Below are 19837 nucleotides of genomic sequence, written 5' to 3'. Positions count from 1 at the left end.
CTTACGACATTAATGTTTAAATGGCAATTTATAATAGTTAATTTTAAAAATAACCTGTGTACATAACGCCCAGCAAATTAACTGAAACTTTTATTAATGACAGGTTCATAGTGATGTTCAATGATTATTCTAACAACAAGCGAGATTATTCTTAGATAGCAATCTCTTCCAGGCAACCACCGCCGTTACAGGATAAACTTAAAGATAATAAAATTAATTCAGAGCACTACAAATGCTCACTAAAGACAAATTTGCATTCAAACAAACAAAAACAAATAAATAAGCACATCCAACTATTATAAATAATAAATAAATAACGCACACACTCAACATAGCCCCGCACTAGGGAAACCCTGTGTCGCGGGTGCCATGTACACACACATAGACAACCACAAATTACACCCAAACTCACGAGAGAAATAATTGTAGGCCATACATATATTTCTCCCGGCCCGAGAATCGAACCTGGGACCTCTGCGTGGCAGTCCGGCATGGCAACCGTTCGGCCACGGAGGCAGTTATTATGAATTCCAAAGTCATAGACATAATCTCAATGTCAAATTTATGCATCGACAAAGTGGTCCTTGTCGTCATACTTAGGAACGAATAACCAATTGCAAATTGTGACAGTCACATACTCAATTATTATAACTTTTTAATTTATGCAAACAAAAACGATGGAAATAAGCTTTATACAAATAATATAGCACTGTCTCTGTCTAAAAAGGCATGTAATTTAAAAAATGTAACAATATAGCAGAAACGTCAGTTTTGACACACTGTGTTATGAATTACTCGGATGAAAAACGCCGCCGTCCACCCCTTTGAAATAAAATTTAATATTCAAAGAATTTCAAGTTGTGCCTTATTGTTATTGTGTTATATATGTGTCATTCATTGGTTGTTACTTTTGCTGCTTAGTCATTAGTTGATTTTCAGAGGTTTCTTTCGTTTCTTCACTGCTCTTTATCAGATTTTTTGATCCCTGGAATTTTTTTGTCATATTAAAATTCAAATACTGCCAACGCAATAAAATTTACAAGTCAAAAAACTTACAAAAATATTTTAAAATAAAATTTGAAAGTGGAACGTCTTTTAAACTTAAGTCGTATAAAAAATAATTTTTAACCCCAACGCAAAACGAGGGGAGCTATAAGTTAAGTAAGCCTTTATGTATGTCCGCGGTATCATAGACAAGTGAGGTAACTCCATACAAACTTAGCAGTGGCTCTTGTGTATCTGTGCGCCCGCGTCGTGCCGTGACGCCGTGCGCGATAGGGACGCACACGTTCGCATAATCTCGCAATGCACTTGCGTTGCATTACACTGGTCGTTCCCAACGCGCCTTTCATTATTATGCGAATGTGTGCGTCACATTGAAGCCGCGCTGTGACTTTATACGAATTTCCCATACTTCACTTATTTTACGTAACGTTACGTATCGTCTTCGATCAAATAGGTAGATATACGGTAGTTGCTCAAAAAGTGACATCGTGGTAAGAAGGTAAAAATCGCCAATATATCTTTCGCTCTCATTCACTTGGTGACCACACGCAAATCACGATGTCGAAGTGCTCAGTTAAAAATTGCAAAAACTGCACTAGAAGTAGAAAAAAGACGTAAAATCGTACTTGCAGTAATTATACCATCTTAAATTATTTCATAAACTTCTTTTTAATTTATGGCATTGTAATCGTATTTTGTAATATATTTTGTCTATTGTCACCGTGATCCATATACCTACGCATCTATCTCTTTTACTTTCAAAATTATGTAACTCACGTTATCCTCTGGTTAGTTTGTATTTTATTTTCACAGCTTTTGTTTCACAATACCTAATAAGTTTTTTAGATATCTTGTTACATTTCTGGGCGTCATTTAATTTAATTACCCTTTCCATTATTCAATACATAAGGTAATATTATGTAGAAATTTGCATAGATGTATTACGACTGCTACTAATATTTTAAGATTTATAATCAGAATGAATTATATCACACTTTAGGGCTATTTGCGAAATAACTAAAGAAGTATGTATACACTTATACAAGTAAACATGATGCGAAGACAATATTTCGATTTGATTTTTCATGAAATCATGCACCTACCAATATATTAGATCGAAGGGTATCGTAGCTCCTAAACGGGTAGATTGATGTCAAAGATTTTTTTTTATTTGAAGACTAATTTAATCAGCGAATTTAGGCAGTTATAAATAAGAAAACTTTCATAGAATAACAAATAATTTTCAAAGTGCGTATTAGGATTATACTCTATAAATACCCTACTACGTCATAAATTTTCAAACTTACCGCTTCCTAAGACAATCTTGACAATATTGGCACATGGCGAATCCACCAGAATTGTAAAAACAAAGCTGACTATGAAATATATTACAAAGCGGCCGCAAAACATGTACACCTAAAAAAAAAATTAAGAATTACAATTTTTGCAAGATGTCCACACTAATATATTATATTTAATTTTTTTTTTAATTTTTAAATTTATTTTTGTTTCACGTCTGAACGTTTTTCTTCTGTTTCGTTTCGTTTTTTTTTTTCTCTTTAGTGGTATCATTTGTGGTAAACAAAAATACTTACTACATTCAACACAGAAAAGTAAAGGTGTTGCGAAATTGCTCCGCTTATGACGTATTGTATGGGAAAATGGAATAAATATATCGCGTACGAAAGCCGTGAGGGCAATTTCCACATTCGCAATGACAGGAGCCAGTTGATCGGGCCTGAAAGTGTTTAACAGTATTATACACTTGAGTCCGTACCTACATACCAATCTCCTGAATTATTTGGTAGATTTTAATAAACCCTCACTATGCACACGAAATCAAAATTTGATTTTTAACTGACTTCCAAAAAAGGGGAGAGTCTCAGTTCAACTGCATTTTTGTTTTTTGTATATATATTACGCGATAACTATTTGTGAACCGATTTTGGTGCTTCTTTTTTTTGTTGGAAAGAGGGTACCTCAGTACTGGTCTCATTTAAATTTAAAGAAAATATTCCACCTCCAACATGGCAAACTAGGGGATAAATCCGGTTTCACGCGCCGATTTCAATAAAACTTTGCAAATAGATGTAATTCCACGAACTTTTACTGTCGTTTTTTTTGTACTTTCTACTAAAAAAACCATGAAAGATTTTACACAAAAACAAATTTTGTTGGCAATGGTTCATGCTTCCAAATCTAATGTGGTATACGAAATTAGTGGGGTGCATGAAAAAGAACACTCCCCGCACGACATACCATTCCTTTCCTGTACGTCTGGTTCATCCTGGGTAACTATTGGAGAGTACTTTACGCCAATTGGCAAGTCCTTTCACTACGACGGCATGCATTATAGTGTACTATAGAAAATTCAAGCTAAATTCCTTAAGTCGATAAATTATAAAATATTTAGAAAAATTACGTCATACGAGGGTTTACTATCTAAGTTTGGAATGCTAACACTTCACAATAGACGAATGCTTCTTCAATCTGTAACACTCCATAGACTTTGTCACAATTTAATTGATTGCCCGGATCTTGTGCAACATATTAGATATAATGTACCAATGAGAGTTTATCGACGGCGAGTGCGCTCCTACTCGTTGTTTAAAACGGTGACCTGCAAAACAAATGCTGGCAAGCGAGTTCCTCTACGTCGTATTCTTTCTCATTACAATGATTTGTTTAGCAATATTGACATATTCCATTTGCCTGCTTCTAAATTTAAAAAAGCTATTATTGATGCCCTGAGCTAATTTCTTATTTACCTTTTATTTACATATTTTAGTTTATTTGGCACTACCCATCACACACGACAATTTTAATTTTAATTCTAATAGTAACTTGTGGATAATGCTGTTGATTGTACGTGTACCTATGTTAGAAATATTTAACTCTGATTGTAAACATTTCATGTACAATTGTTTGTTAACCCTGAAAAATAAATAAATAAATAAATAAATGTCATCGATAGAATAAGAAGAAGAAGAATGGTAGTTAATGCCCTAAATATTTAACTACTCTGCACGTGACCATAGACACACCTTACTAAATAATACAAAAAAGGAGTTATATAACTTAAACACAAAAACTCAAACACTTCTCTATTAATATGAACCCATTACCTCATGTCAAACTTTTGAAAATAATCTGTAAATTTTTTTGACATGACAGCTTTGCTGTTAGGATTATATATGTATATAACCAGAAATAGAGACGAAATAAGGGCCGTCTATCCCTGGTAACTCATCATCACTTAAATATCAACTCTCGTTTGCTCTGAAATCACAAAATTTAGAAAGCTGAAATAATACAACGCCAACAACTGGCCCGTGTGTACGTAACGCAATAAATACAGAATATTTTTAGAATATACGCGTATTCTAAAAATTTTCTGTATTTATTGCAATAAATATAATATATTATCTATAACAATGCGGTGCTGTTCTAGTCGGTAGTATGGGAAAACAGCAAAACATCTAATTATAAAACAAACGGAAATCACATTTCATAGGTAATTAAATATTAATATGTAATTTTTTCAATTTACGTCCATTATAGCAAAGCTCAAGTTAAACTGGTCGATTTGAAGTGAAACAAGTGACGAAAACCCGTCAATTGTTTCGAATTCGGGCTGGCCAATCGGTGCGCAGTTGTCACCGTAACGATTTGGCAGAATCGTAAATGAAATGACATTTAGTCTCTATTTCTGGTTATATACTCGATGTGTATTTTACAACAGTTCAATCAGCGAATCAAAATATTTTTAAATTATTGGGTGAAAAATATAAATGGTATTTCTTATCTAAATTCCAGATCTATTTCTATAATACATTTTTTTAAATTTGTGTCAGATTTATCTCACCTCCATAACCCTCTGCACAAGCAAGAATAAGCCAGCCAATTCCAAGGGCCCACGCTGGTCGCATGAAGGAGTTTACAAAGTTGTCATAAGTTTGATTATGAAAGTCAGCATTCTTCATCGGCGTAATCGCGTACAATGCCAACCATAGCACTCCCAAGTTAACAATCCATAATACGTAATTCATGATCTGTAAAACAACCGGCCAGCTATATATATTTTTGACGACCACCGTGACCCAAATGTTTGCGCTGTGGGCGTTGGATGTGGAGGTCCCTGGTTCGATTTCCGGTATGACTAATTTGGGAAATTAATTTTTATAAATTGCTGTGATACAAAGATCGAACACGAAGAAAAATATCGTCGACCAGATGGGACTTGAACCCATGACCACGCTGTACCGTAACGCTGCTCTATGCCAACTGAGCTACAGGTCAAGTTATCGAGTTGACGAAACTCTCCTATGTGTTTTTGTTATACATCTTCGTACAGGTTTTTTTGGTTTTCTGCGCCTTAAGTGTTCTAGTGAGACATTTTAGAAACCTTCTCAACTTTGCTCTCATTACTACCTGGCGGCAGAAATAGGTAAGATGGCAGTACTTCTCTGGACGAATTCTTTAACAAGGAGAACTTTTTACTACTGCTAAAACTATTTATTGTTCATTGAATATAGACAAAATATAATTGACTGTACCGAGTCTGTGAAACAATGCACATCTCTTTGAACTGTTATTTACTTCTAAATGTTATATATGTCAAGCAGTATTGTATTTTGCATGAGTCTCATTCTGTTATGTGTGTACCTGTATAAATGAATAAGTAGTTTTTCCATTTTTGTCTATTTGTAGTCTTGAGAATAGCGTGTATAGTTATTTTGTATATTATTGCAGAGAAATAGTTTTATTTCTCTGAAATAATATCTTTAAAACTTACCCTTGACAATTGAATATTCTTTTCTCGCCAAAAATGGATCAAATATCCGAAGCACATACCAATAAAGAAAGGTGAACATCTTGTCAATGTATTTAGGTAATAGTATCTCATGTACCTTATATTTTCTTCTAAGCTCAATCTGAAGTCAAAAAATTTACAAGCTTAATAAGTAATAGCAAGTAACAAGCGTAGTACAAAATATGGTCATCTAAAGTGCACTCTACATTCTCGTCGAGACATCCCGGTCTGGGTCTCGCCGAGACAGGACGAGACCGAGAGTGGCGCTCCACATTCTCGCCCGCACAGTTGTCCGTTCGGTAGTCATACGAGATGGACGTGTTAGATACGTCTGTTGCTGCAGCATTATGTGCTATAGCATATTGCAATATTTTGTTAATTCGAAAAAAAAACTTATTAAGAGACGTTGGAATAGACGCAGATGGTGGATGACATCAATACATCGCAACAGAACACTGCGTTTACTGCCGGCGGACTGTCGTGACGGGAATGTGGAGGAACGGGTCTCGCGCAAACACAAAACTACACGAGAGCCCTTTGATTCGGGTCCGAAATACCGACACGAAGTGGAGACCACACGAACATAGGCGAGACTTAACGAATACGGTCACTACACTCTCGAATTTGGCTGTTCTCGTGAAGTTTTGGCAAGAATGTGGAGCGGGCTGGTTCTTTTCAAATCCTGAACAAACCCATCAAAAAAGCTTATACCAATAGTTTACCTAATTAAAACAATATGGCCGTTTATGACCGTAACTTATCAATATGGCCGCCAGTTCATTTTTTTAAAGCCATAAATGCCGAGGCCGTACTAGCCCGAAGCGTGCGCACGCCACCTTACGTAGGTAGTATACGGAGACTCTATTACGAGTACAAGACTTCACAATTGTTCAAAATGTAAGGCATACTTCCCGATGTAGTACAAATAAGATACTTATAGCGTTATTGTATCTCGATCATCTATCTCTTAGATTCTTTGTTCTTGGAAGCTATGCTAAAACGAGAAGTATTTAGGGCAAAAATGCCAGACAATAACTCCAAATTTCTGGTCTCAAACTAGGGAATTTCCTGTACAAGGAGTACCAGAGTAACGATAATTCTGAGGGCAATACCCAGAATACCCTGACCAGAACCAATTAAAAGTTTTTTTTTTTCATAAATTGACTCTAATCAGGGATCGAATCTTGAACCTCCTCATCAAGCACCATAGTAGTAACCGCTTGTGCCACCGAAGAGCATAAATACACCCCGTAATCCGAACCCGACCACGCGCCGCAAGCCGAGCCCGACTCCACCGTAGGTGGGGTACAGGGCTCGTTTTCTATACGATGCCTGGAAGCAACATTGAACAATAATTTGTATTGACACAATACTTACATAGGTTGTATAGTTGTCCCAGTGAAATTATTCAAGAAGTTGTAAATTGACGACGCAGTGATAGAAATTAGTAATGCAGCTATCAAAGCCGACCAAGCAACTTTCCTTTTGCCTGACAAAACCCAGAATAAAATCAGTGGAGACAGAATGTGTAGTTGCATGTCGATTGCCAAGTACCAGGAATGGGCTAAACACTGTAAATGATTATTATGTGAATTATGGAAAATTAATCAATCCCAGAGAACGTTCACAAAATTGTTGAATATTCACGAAATGACGCGCAGCAGCGTACAGCATGACAAATATTTTTTTAATATATTTTATGAGCGGTGTTCTGCATAAGTGGTTAACTCACAGAAAATCGTAAAATGACTTACGAATGATTGTCGTTTGCTGTCTCAATGCGGCTTCCAACGGCCCAGACATACAAGCCCGCGCCAGTATAGGCGGCACTCTTCCCGACCCAACGCGGCCGTAAAACTACGGGCCGTGGGAAGCCAGCTTTACGCATTGAGACATGTTAATAAAGAATCTCGTAATAATTGTTCAAAAAAATTATTTTCAAAATGTGTTTATGTGGTTATGCCGTGAATTTTTTATTGCAAATTACAAGACATAATTTTCAATGTGGTTTAAAACGATTATATACTACTTTAACGCATATCATAGCTTTCTAACAAATGTTAATACCTACTTTAAATTTTATTTATGATGTGGACCGACCGGAAAGTCATATAGATTCTGAAATCGAGAAAAGGACTATTTATTAGATTATAGGAACTTTATTGCGGAAACAAGAATTTGGCTGTACGCGGACCTTCCGGGGTAGTTTTATCGTTATTATTATATTTTATTTGACTCCAAGACTGAACCTTAATCTGTTTATGCTCACCTGAAAGATAAATAATGAAGGTGACTGTGAACAAGTCGAAGGCTATGGTGATTAAAAGGGATAAAAGCGGAGAAGGGGTAAAAAGGATTCATAGAGAGCAAGAGCGTAGAACGAGTGACTTTATGTAACTGGGTAGTCTATTGACAAGAGAGATAGTAAGTGAGTAAGTGGTAATATTGAACGGAGAGTTATAGTCGAAAACGAGGTAAACGGAGCTCTGTGTATGCTTTTATGAGTAGGTAGTTGTAATTTTTATGTTTATGATGACTCTCATCACCATTAACTACCGATTTATTAATATTTTAATTATAATCTCAATTATGAATTTGTATTACAATTTTATCACTTTTTCTTGATTTTTTCATATTTTTTTATCTACATAACACAATGTTAAAAATATTATGTTATGAAACTATTTTTCCGGACTTAAATCGCGGATATTTGTTTTATCAAACAACAGTCAACCGTGACCATGGGACCTGACATGGGAAACGTTGATTTGTTTGAAAAAACAAATATACGCGATTTTAATCTGAAAAAAAAAAAGTTTCATTTCATATGTATAATAATCGCGAAAACCTAAAAACTCGATAATATTATGCTAATCAACCTTAATGTTTATAAATCGAATTTCGTAAAAACTATTTGCATTTAATTAAAAAGTTTTGTAACAAAAAAAACTATCGTAATACTTAATTACAAAAGATCTTTAACGCTCAATATCTTGAAACGGTTAATTTGCGGGTCAACACTAATATGCAGAATGCCGTGACTGTACAGATAAAACTGGAACACAATACTTAGAATATTTTCAAAACTTTAAGATTTAAAATGCCAGAACAAATAAGGGAACAATTCACAATATCCGACATGACTGAGTGTATTCACAAGTTAAAGAAAACGGTAATATCTACCATCGGTTGCATAAAATTTTGCACGTATATCAATGTTGCCCACCAAGTTATTCTACATTCTTCAGTCATGGCAGCAACTATACCCCACACTGGACCGTCATGAATATAATGGAGTACACCGACTTGCAGCAATATGGTCGTGGCTAGTAGAGGAAACATTCGTAGAAGTCGATTGAGGTAAAACAAGTGTAGGTTTTTTAATAATTTCACTGTAAAATAAACAAAATAAATAATAAAAATGATAATGATTTTGTAAATGTAATAACTGTAAAACTACTCGTGTAACGTTTTTGATTCTAATTTTTCCTTTTTTAACTTGCTCGCAAGAGTCATGAATCACATTGTAGGCCACACAGACAGAACAGCAATTACAAACATTCGGGTCATTAAATTTAAACGTCCTTCAGTTGGTAATCGCCTACTGAAGGACGCCGCCCTTATGACAAAATGTACTACTGTGGGGGTCACGAAATCTGTGAATGCACTTCTACGAGTGAATGATGAGTATACATACACATGAAGAATCTAAATTGCCAAAACACAAATGAAGATGTATCTAGTTTAAAGTAACACCCGACAATACCAAAATAAATTAAGTCACGTAGATACAGTTGATATCTGAGTCAAGATGGTAAAATAAATGCTTACTACTGCTGATTTTTCCAACAGTAGTGTAGACGATTAGCAAACCACTTAGTACGAAGAAAGTGTCGACACCAATTTGGCCTGCTGTCACCCAAATTGAACGAAATGCCAAAACCCACTGCAATAAAATAGAAATTACTTGATAGCAAATGATGTACTGTGTTATAAGTCTTACTCATGAAAGGTAAATTTAATATCTTTTATTTTTATTTCAACAGGGAAACAAATGATTATCGTTAAAAATAACTATCTGCGATCATGAGAGAGTATTTTTAATACCGCAAATATAATAAAGTGTCAGAGGATTTTAAATTGATCAATGTATATTTTACGCTATTTCAATTGAAATAAGGTATAAATTTCAACGCTCCGATACTGAGTCTAGTGTATCGCAGCGTAATTCTCTATGAGGCATTACAGAGAACGCTAACTATACCGTGGCGAGAGGTATCGGTATGCGACGGAATGCACAATGCAAATGCAGTGTATTTCGACATACCATCCGAATTCGCATAAATCTACTATCCAAATTCTTCTTATATTCGCATTAGCACGTGTATGTTCTTTTTCTTCCGATAATTGAATATGTTGTAAATTGATATCAACGCCAAATTCCATTACAAAATCCTCAATATATCCAACTATAAAAATAACTTTTCGGTTGCGTAGTCGCTAGTGAAACGGAATCTAACCAAGCGACCGGCGGAATGTCGCCAGATGCCGCGACATACTAGCCGACGCTGCGGCACGCTGGCGGACACTCACGATATCGGGCTGTTCGTCATCAATACGCTCTAGCTCTCAATAAGATCCTCTTCGATGCTCTTTCCCGTCGTCCGCCGGTTGATACCGGCCCTAAGTCAGGCCCTAGATCTGCTGTGCCTGTGATTATTCTGCCTGTCTTTCAAAACGAAACATGGCAAAATCTTGTTTTGCGATGGAAATAGGAAAAGCCGTGCTTCTGCTCAGGTGAGTTCTATATAGATAAAGAACCACCAGTCCTATTGTAAATGCACTTTCGCATTAAGTATTTAATGTAAATAGATTTTTAATAGAAATATAGCAGACAAAACTAAGTCTGCCAAGATCACCGACAGTGAAAAATTTTCTAACAATGACTATGGGTTGAATAGAGATATGGATTTTGCGTATAATAGTAAACATCAAAAGTACCTCGAAAAGGTCCAAGTTATTTATAAAAGGTAAATTAGAACTAAATGTGTGCCCGATTACTATCCAAGCCATAGATATTGCTCTGATACCGTCGACACATTCTAAAGCACCGCGAACTGGTTTATATGTGATGAGACGGCGAGCATTTGTGTACACTGAGAACGACTGACAAATCGCACTGAGAGATTTGGGGTCTGAAATAAAGAAAAATAATATTACCAAATATACTACTTCAGACAAATTAGAAATTTCACTTCTTGTAGATGTAATTTAATATCAGTGTGATACGTTATTTACGACTAGATTGAAGTACATAATCAATTTAATGTACTATTCAAATGATATCAGTACCAGAATATAAAGAGCAAGGATTATAGACTATATTTGTACAAATGCTTATACATTATACATTAACTGCAAATGTATGACAACAAAAATAATACAGAACTATCATCAATCCTTTCTCAACAAACATCACAGGCTTTATAAAGTTTAACTGCCTCCGTGGCCGAACGGTTACCATGCCGACTGCCACGCAGAGGTCACAGGTTCGATTCCCGGGCCGGGAGAAATATTTATATGGCCTACATTTATTCCTCTCGTGAGTTTGGGTGTAATTTGTGGCAACACAGGGTTTCCCTAGTGCGGGGCTATGTTGAGTGTGTGCGTTATTATTATTATTATTATAATGTAGTTTTGCATACATTGAGATGAGGTTGATTTTCGTCAAATGTTCAGATATTTGGAACATTTGGAAGTTCAGAAAATCTTGAAAACATTTTACATCATGCTGTATGTATTAGTTGATACACTGAAAGGGTTGTAATATGTTGAATTACAGATATTGGATAGGCTGTTATTCGCTTATTATGGTCGATAAATGATTTATATTGATTGTGTTATCATTAAACTTAAAAAGAATAAAAAATTAGACAATTTGATTTAGTAGTTCTGTCCGCTATCGCGGTCAAGCACAATGGAACGAAACAAAATCGGAAAGTGAGGCAAAAGAATGGAACAATTCAAAATTTGGATTTAAATAAGAGTATAAGAAAAAAAACGATATGATACGAGTGGAGAGAGGTGATACAAAAAGGTGGGATGATGATGTAAGGAGGTCACATCGTCACACACTTACACTATAGGAACTTACCTCGTTTACGGATAAACGTATTCCAGATATCGTAGCTTGTACTAAGAACCGCCAGCAAACCAATCAAACTAAAGATGACACTGAAAACAGAGTCTGTTTTATTTATGGATTCGTGATTGGCTACACATCGCTTATTATTGCTGATTTTCAGTTTTTTCCTTATAATGTAGCTGTATGTAATTATACTAGCAACACAGCTTTTAGTTATTTTGTCAATTTGTTAAAAATATTTATTTCTCTTACAAAATATCGAAACTATATACGAAATTAGGGTTCAAAGAAAAAAAAAACTTGCATAGCCACATAAACTCCCGGTGCCCAAGGTTTGTCGTTTCTGAATCGGCAGAATCGTTGCTCAAAATTGATCATCGTAGTTCCTAAGACATTTGGTAACGCTTGTCTTATTGAGCAGGGCTTAGGTATGCAAATAGCTACTGTCAATTGTAAAGCGTCCGCATAAATTGGATCCGTTCTGAAAAATAATAATCTTGATATTATTATTTTTTTGTTAAAAGAAAATAACTTTCGAAATATCTCATCTCTATTGTACCTACTAACTGGACAATTAATAGAGAATTTTGCTTTTCACTAAGCTGATTTTATATTGAACATCATATTATAGGTACTAAAATTTTCTCTTAGCATAGCTTAGTATGAACCTTGTTTAATTACCTCTACAGTTTTAATTCAAAGTATTACGATTTTACACGCAATTAATATATATAGGTAATCTTCCCAAAAAAACATTATTTGCTTTAATTTTACCTTAAGATTTCATTATGTCCTACCCCATTCAGTACTTCTAATTTTTTTCGTATTTTTTCGTATAAATTTATTTCGTCCTTTATAGTACTAACAGCTTTTTTTACGTATTCCATTTCAGTCGTATATTCAAAGTTTACAAGATCTGACAATCCAATTCCTATTTGGCAATACTTCCCATCAATAACCATATTATCGTTGATTTCTTTGTTAATACCAAGGCATTGATGATAATTTCCTAGATCTTGAAGATTGATTTGCAAAATCCCTTTTGGTATTCTTGGGCCTGCCTCGAGAACTGTAAGTAATATAAACTTTTATTTTTGTATACAAAGCTGGAACAGTCATACAGTATATTCGGTGGTTTTGTGCGTAATAGAATTTGAGACATAATGGAAAGCTAAAGTTATTATTTGGCGGGAACAATTGCAAACTTTTTGGTATTCTGAGGCTTCGAAGAGGCCAGCTATAATCCTTCAGTGAGGAATTTCTAGTGGGAATCAAGGACTAAAGGGTTTTACACAAGGTACGCTAGAGAAATGGTTGAGGTTGGCGTATTTGAGACTTTTGAGATTCTCGGCTGAACCCTCACCAACCATGTTTTTATAGAACGTTGACAGGGGCCTTAGTATTCTCAAAGGTTGCATACTACGACAGTTATATCACCAGTCCTTTTTTAGTCGATACGTCAGATACAAATAAGCTTGAGGAGAACCGGTATTTCAGTACTAGTGAATGTGTAGCAGAAGTCAGCCGAGCGTGGTGCCTGTTGTTGATACTACGGACTTTTCTTTAGAGATTGCCTTTAGACGACCGTGTTCTAAAATCTATAGTCATTTAATGTTAATAGTCATGATAATAACCGCTAAAATTATTTTATGTTTTTGTTTTGAAACTCTCAATACAATCCTTTTTTAGACACGCCGTGCACAAATTATAAACAAAAATCAATCACAGTACTTACATGTCATCAGCAAAAGCGTATCGTTCAAAATCAAATATTTTATTTGTTTTGCACATTGCTCAGCATCTAAAACTTCCTCATAAATATTTGGATCGAAGGGTGGATGTTTAGCTCCCCAATCAATATCTATAGCTCTATTATTTTGGTCAGTTTTTACTATATTAATTAACATTAATGTGCTTAATATTACAATAATAATTTGAATTGACATCTTTATAGAATTTACAAAATATACAGTTACAAAAATAACATTGAACACCTACAGTATCTTTTTTGTTAGTAATGCTACAAGTAATAAAGCTTCTTCATTATACGAATGAGTTTTATCGTTAATTTTATCCGTACTGTTATCATAAAATTAATAAGTCGTGATTGATATCTTCATTATATCGATATCAACAACGTTGAAGTCATTTTATTATGGCATGTGTTAACTATTTCTCGAACTCATTATTATTTTGCTCTTTATCACGTCCACCTAAAATATAGGATCTTTTGGATCTTTTACATTCTAGCACATATGCTCATATTTAAGTAGATCGCAGATACTTACGCAGGTGATAAGGTTTGGCGTAAACATCTCCGCGAACAAATTATCTACGCCAATTATGTATCCGGTCGCATACTGGAGACCCGTAGGCGACTAGGTTACTCAACTATCTATGCAGCTTAGTAGAAATAGTCTAATAAAGCTAATTTAAAGCATAACTTTTGTTTTTGGGCGACTTTTGTGCCTATTACGAAGATTAGTTGTTCCATATTAAATAATGTTTCACGCGGGTAAAGAGGCGAGAGCGTGATTGTCCTGCGGAGCTGTGCACACAAGTTGAATCCGGTGTCCGGTGATGAACTTTGCAAATTTACAGCCTGTACTTAAGAAAGACAGTCGTCTCATCCAATTATCGACCGAACGACTTTGTAAGAATATAGAGTGTGTTAATTAACACGTTGAACGCCTTGGGAGACAACATATGGGCGACAGTCAAATATTAGTGGAGGCCAAGTTAAAATTTGATATATTGGTAAATTTCATACCTTGTGTTTTTTTCTTCATACGGTGGGAAATATATTAAAACGCATAAAACAATAATAATAATAATATAGATAATTATTATTTTTTTACTTGGTTTTGTATAAATACTACTGTCACTCATCACTTATCCTCCAAGGCCTTACGGCAAGCAAAAAACCGTGTTTTAACTTACGGGGCGGCGCAGATCGAATTGTCAGATCCAATAGGAGGGCAGATGCACCCATCATCTATAGCGTACGCTACTCATCCTACTCTACTAGACTTCAACATTCTCATCTTTTTACATATAATAGTATAGTATGTATATGCTTGCTCCTTATTTCCTTACTCCTTTTTAATTTCGTAGTTCTTTATCCGAAACAGGTCGTTTCACGACAAAATATTATATTATTTGTATTCTATTCAATTTGAATCTAAGGTTTTCCGTAAACGTTTAGATCAAACGATTGATGTATGGCTTCCAATTAATGCCTATAAATATAAATATGATCGTTTATTACTCCCAATGTATTAATAAATAAATATAGACATAATAACACAACGACTACTTTACAATAAACACTTTAGACGGGTTTTTATGAAGCACGTAAACATTCTAAGCAGATTTTAGAAAGCTGCGTAACCAGTGTTATGGGCTCAAGTACATAGGGCGCACTATAAATTTCTCAAACTGGCCACTTACATAAACAATATTTAAAAAGTAATTACAACATTTGAAAATGGAACTCCTTGGCTGTAGAATAGTTTGTTTCAACTCACTGTCAATTGTTTTTACTTTTTACGATTTAACTTGTGAAAATTTTTATAGTATGATTTTCTACGACTTTAAGTATAATTTAACAGCTCAGCTGAGCTTCGCTCGGCTTCAAACTGCTTTTGGCGATGAAGCACCATGCAAGACGACTATTTATAGCTGGTTTGCAGAATTCAAACGCGGTCGTGTGAATCTCAGTGACGAATTTCGTGATGGTCGCCCGTCCGCTGCTGTGAATGCTGTGCGCCGTATAATCAAAACAGACAGGCATGTGACATAACATGAGATTGGGCATCTTTAGGTATAGGCATGAGTCAAATACAGTCAATACTACACAAACATTTGGGTATGAAAAAGCTGTGCTCTCGGTGGATTCCACACAATTTGACTGAGGTTCAAAAAACGGATCGCGTCACTTGGTGCAATGCCATGCTTAGGTACTAGATTCAACGAAGGGGCGTCAAATTTGGTGTGGGACATAGTAACAGGTACGAAACATGGATTTATAGTTACGATCCCAAAACAAAGCAGCAATCGAGCGTATGGGTCTTTCGAGAAGAGCAGAAACCAACCAATATGGCGCGCGTGCAAAGTGCCTCTAAGCGGATGATTTTTTTTTTTAATAAAACTGGACACGTGGCTACTTTGGAGAATCGTTGTACCGTAAATAGTGATTGGTACACGATCATTTGTTTGTCGGAAGTTATTGACAAACTCCGTAAAAATAACCGTAAACGCCGTATCATCTTGCACCACGACAATGCCAGTTCTCACACGGCCAGACAGACAAATGAATTTTTGAAGGTGAATAACGTTGACCTTATAAGCCATCCCGCGTACAGTCCCGACCTGACACCTTGCGACTTTTATTTATTTCCAAAAATTAAGAACCGGTTACGCGGTCAACGATTTTCATCACCTGAAGAGGCTGTCGAAGTGTGAAAAATATGTTTCAGAGATTGTCACGATGGAGTAGCATAAGTGTTTTAAAAATTGGTTACAACAAAACAATAAATTCATTTCTGTCCATTTATAGTATTTTTTTTCTTATTCTATTCGGAAACTTATAGTGCGCCTCACGTACAACGTACAACAAAAATTAACTGAAAGTATTTTATTGACACGTTCATTACGATTTCAAATGATTGTATTTGGGAGCTGAACGCGGATCTTCAAAACTATTATGATTTTAAAATCATAAAACAACACTCAGTGCCAAATTTAGGCATCGGCAAAGTAGTTTTCTACCAAGGAATGTCCAACCTACCGTAAACTCTGACAGCCGCATATTTGATAGTTTAGTTTCGTTTAGTTTATTTATCTCAACATTACAAATTTCATACAAATACAATTACATGTCATTTTATACTACGCTTCGAAAAATGAGTGTCGGTTTACATAATAATGAAGAAATTTATTTATTTATTTATTTGATGCACAAAACAGTTTACATTCAATGGTACTCCAATAAATGTTACAATTTATGGTTTTAATCTAGGATGTAAACCTAACATATGTACATACAGCATGATCATTCAACTCGTAAACATTACTATTATTAAGTAAGCAAACAGTTTCTTAAATATGTGAATATGGATAAAATGGAATAATATATAAAAGCTTAAAAACTAGTGGAAATATAAATACCAATGATGACTAATGAGAAGACGAGGCGAAGTGTTTCTGAATATTGTTACGAAATCTGTAGATGTTGTTGTCAAAAACATCAATGAGACCTCCAGATTCTGATGCTATTAATTCATTTCAAATTCATTTATTCCAAAATTTACAAAATGCATTTATGAACAATAATAAAATGTATAACCTAAAGATCAGCACAAGGCTTCGTCAATAGGTAATCTAATACAAAAAAAGTGAGATTCACGTTAAATATACTTAATTTAAAAAGAAATCCCGCCCTGTATCGTGCCCGGGGCAAAAGTTCCCATTATACTGGCAGCGTTGCCTCGCTGGACAGCAATGGACACCTGCTGAACCAACCACGACCCAGAGCGGTGATCGCAGCCCCTGTCTCTGAGTCGGCGACCCAACTCTTTAAATAGGTCCCGAGCTTCCGAACCCCAAGGCCCCGCCGTCTCGACCGCGACCGGTACAAAGTCGTACACAGGCTCCAAGGTAGAATATTTCGCGTGTTTTAGTTTCGCGGCACTTTCCGCCGCGGAACCCGCCATCTGCGAAGTTTGTCTTAAGTGGACGCAGCAAAAGTACTTACGCATGTTGCGTCCCACAGAAGACAACGACCTTGCCGCCAAGGAACCAATGTCAAACCGTCCGGCCTTTTACCGTCTATTCGACTCAGGCCCGGGGGCTCGAGCATGCAAGGGACATTAGCCGACACCATCGCCCGTCGCACAATGTCATTAATGGCATGATGTCTGGGAAAACGACCCGCACACCTTTGGCAGCTCAAACCGTGGTGTCCGTCCTCCCTCACCATAGCCTTACACACACAGCGGTGTGGTTCACAAACCTTGCTTCCCAATCTCAGTGCTACTGCTATCCTTAAAGATGTGTTGTCGAGCAGAGTACCCAACTGGGGAGATGGCAAAGCATGTAACCACGCTCCCGATTCTGATTTAGCGACCGCTCTCAGACGGGCCACATCGTCACCCAAAGCACCCTCCAACAAGGAACTATACCTTCGTTTGCATAAAACGTCGTCCCAATTTCTCTGCAAACTAGGATTATCCGGGTGCTCGTCGCTTGGGCAAAGACTTGACCACCAGGCAAGAGCTTCTGCTTGGAATGGTATGTGAATACCGCTGCCATTTTGAGCTAAAATGCGAGCAACGAGATCCGCAGAGCCATAAGACGAAGCCAGAAACGCCACAAAGCCCACATCTTGCACTGGACGCACTCCAAGTCCACCATGCCTAATGGGAAGTGCAGCTTGACACCACTGTGGTAGAGTAAGACTTATGTTTAGCACTTTTTAATTAATTCATTTTATTAATTCATTATACGTTCGGCACATTCTCGTCAAGGGATTATAAAAAGAAGTATTATTTTTATATACAAGCAGTACAAATGTTTTATGGTGACGGGGATTTGGCTTAATATTAAAGTTAATGTGGGCTAAAAGATTAGGGGAAATCAAATTATTATGTATTAGTTTATGCAAATGAAGAATATCTAGTATTTTACGCTAGTCTGGAGTAAAGATATATTGAATTTTTCGAGTCGCTCTCTATAGGCAACTAATTTGCGACCAAGCCCCAATCTGTAGCAGATCGTTTTTAGTAATTATATAATATATCGTTTTTAGAAATTAAATAATTATATAATAGTAAGTCATAAGTACGCAATAGTGATTGTATACAAATCAACATAATTAATGAAACTAATAAATAATAAATGTATATTAAACCATAATAATATGCTGAATGTCAAATTCGTTAATAAATGTAATAATTTAATTATTTATTAAGTACTTTGAGTGTACTCTGCATTGACTTACAATTATATGGACGTCGAGTCCGCGCTAAAAAGTGTCCGTACTTATAGGGCGTTAAAATCGTATACAGAGCGTCATTCACGCTTTAGTCTTCGTTTGTTCGACAGTACTGCGATGACATTACAATTTAAATTCAACGTTTTAGCTTTTTCATATTCCTTTACATGTCACGACGATTAAATAGGTTGACTTGGGACATTTTTTTTGTGGTTTTTGTATTAAACCCGTCGTCCATTTATTCAACAAGTCAATGGTACTCTGTTACTGATTAAAGGGACTTTACCAATAAAAGGTTCTTCAGTCTGCACCTGAACGTTTCCTCACAACATTCATTTTTTAGTTCGGCAGGTAGGTGCACGTAGTTGATCGGTCTTATAATCCGCGGGTTTTTCTCGTGTAGTGCAGTGCGGCGCGATACTGATCGGCGTTGTCCCGCACGACCGAGGCACCCTGCCGTCACACAGTGGGCCCAAATTGATAAATCTTGGATATAAATAATAACAAATAACGCACACACTCAACATAGCCCCGCACTAGGGAAACCCTGTGTCGCGGGTGCCATGGACACACACATAGACAACCACAAATTACTCCCAAACTCACGAGAGAAATAATTGTAGGCCATACAACTATTTCTCCCGGCCCGGGAATCGAACCTGGGACCTCTGCGTGGCAGTGCGGTATGGTATCAGTTCGGCTACGGAGGCAGTTAAAGTTATAGAAATAACTTGTGGAGTATCGAGCAAAATTTTTTTTTATCATTATGGTTCTTTTTATTTATTATTATATTATAATATTTAATATTAATTATTATTTAATCATGGGAACAATTTTAGAGAGCTGATTTTTTCATATGATAAATAATTACATTCCTGAT

The 19837-nt window shown here is 36.0% G+C and overlaps 1 protein-coding gene across 1 annotated transcript; it reads right to left on the bottom strand.

Annotated features, from left to right (window-relative positions):
* Window positions 1-559: 559 nt before the first annotated feature.
* Window positions 560-12857, bottom strand: LOC113226998 (O-acyltransferase like protein-like). Its single transcript, XM_026459850.1, has 12 exons — window positions 12738-12857; window positions 12268-12444; window positions 11973-12052; window positions 10820-11013; window positions 9650-9764; window positions 9002-9210; window positions 7196-7389; window positions 5801-5939; window positions 4871-5057; window positions 2601-2743; window positions 2313-2421; window positions 560-985 (listed from the first exon to the last, which is right to left on the bottom strand). Exons 1-12 carry the CDS (start codon window positions 12848-12850, stop codon window positions 957-959), a joined length of 1689 nt encoding a protein of 562 aa, XP_026315635.1. The 5' UTR covers window positions 12851-12857; the 3' UTR covers window positions 560-956.
* Window positions 12858-19837: the final 6980 nt, after the last annotated feature.

Source organism: Hyposmocoma kahamanoa, unplaced genomic scaffold (genome assembly GCF_003589595.1).
Source record: "Hyposmocoma kahamanoa isolate Upper Pololo Valley unplaced genomic scaffold, ASM358959v1 202, whole genome shotgun sequence".
Lineage (NCBI taxonomy): Eukaryota > Metazoa > Arthropoda > Insecta > Lepidoptera > Cosmopterigidae > Hyposmocoma > Hyposmocoma kahamanoa.
The sequence above is the reverse complement of the archived record's forward strand: the minus strand, read 5'-3'. Positions and strand labels throughout refer to the sequence as shown.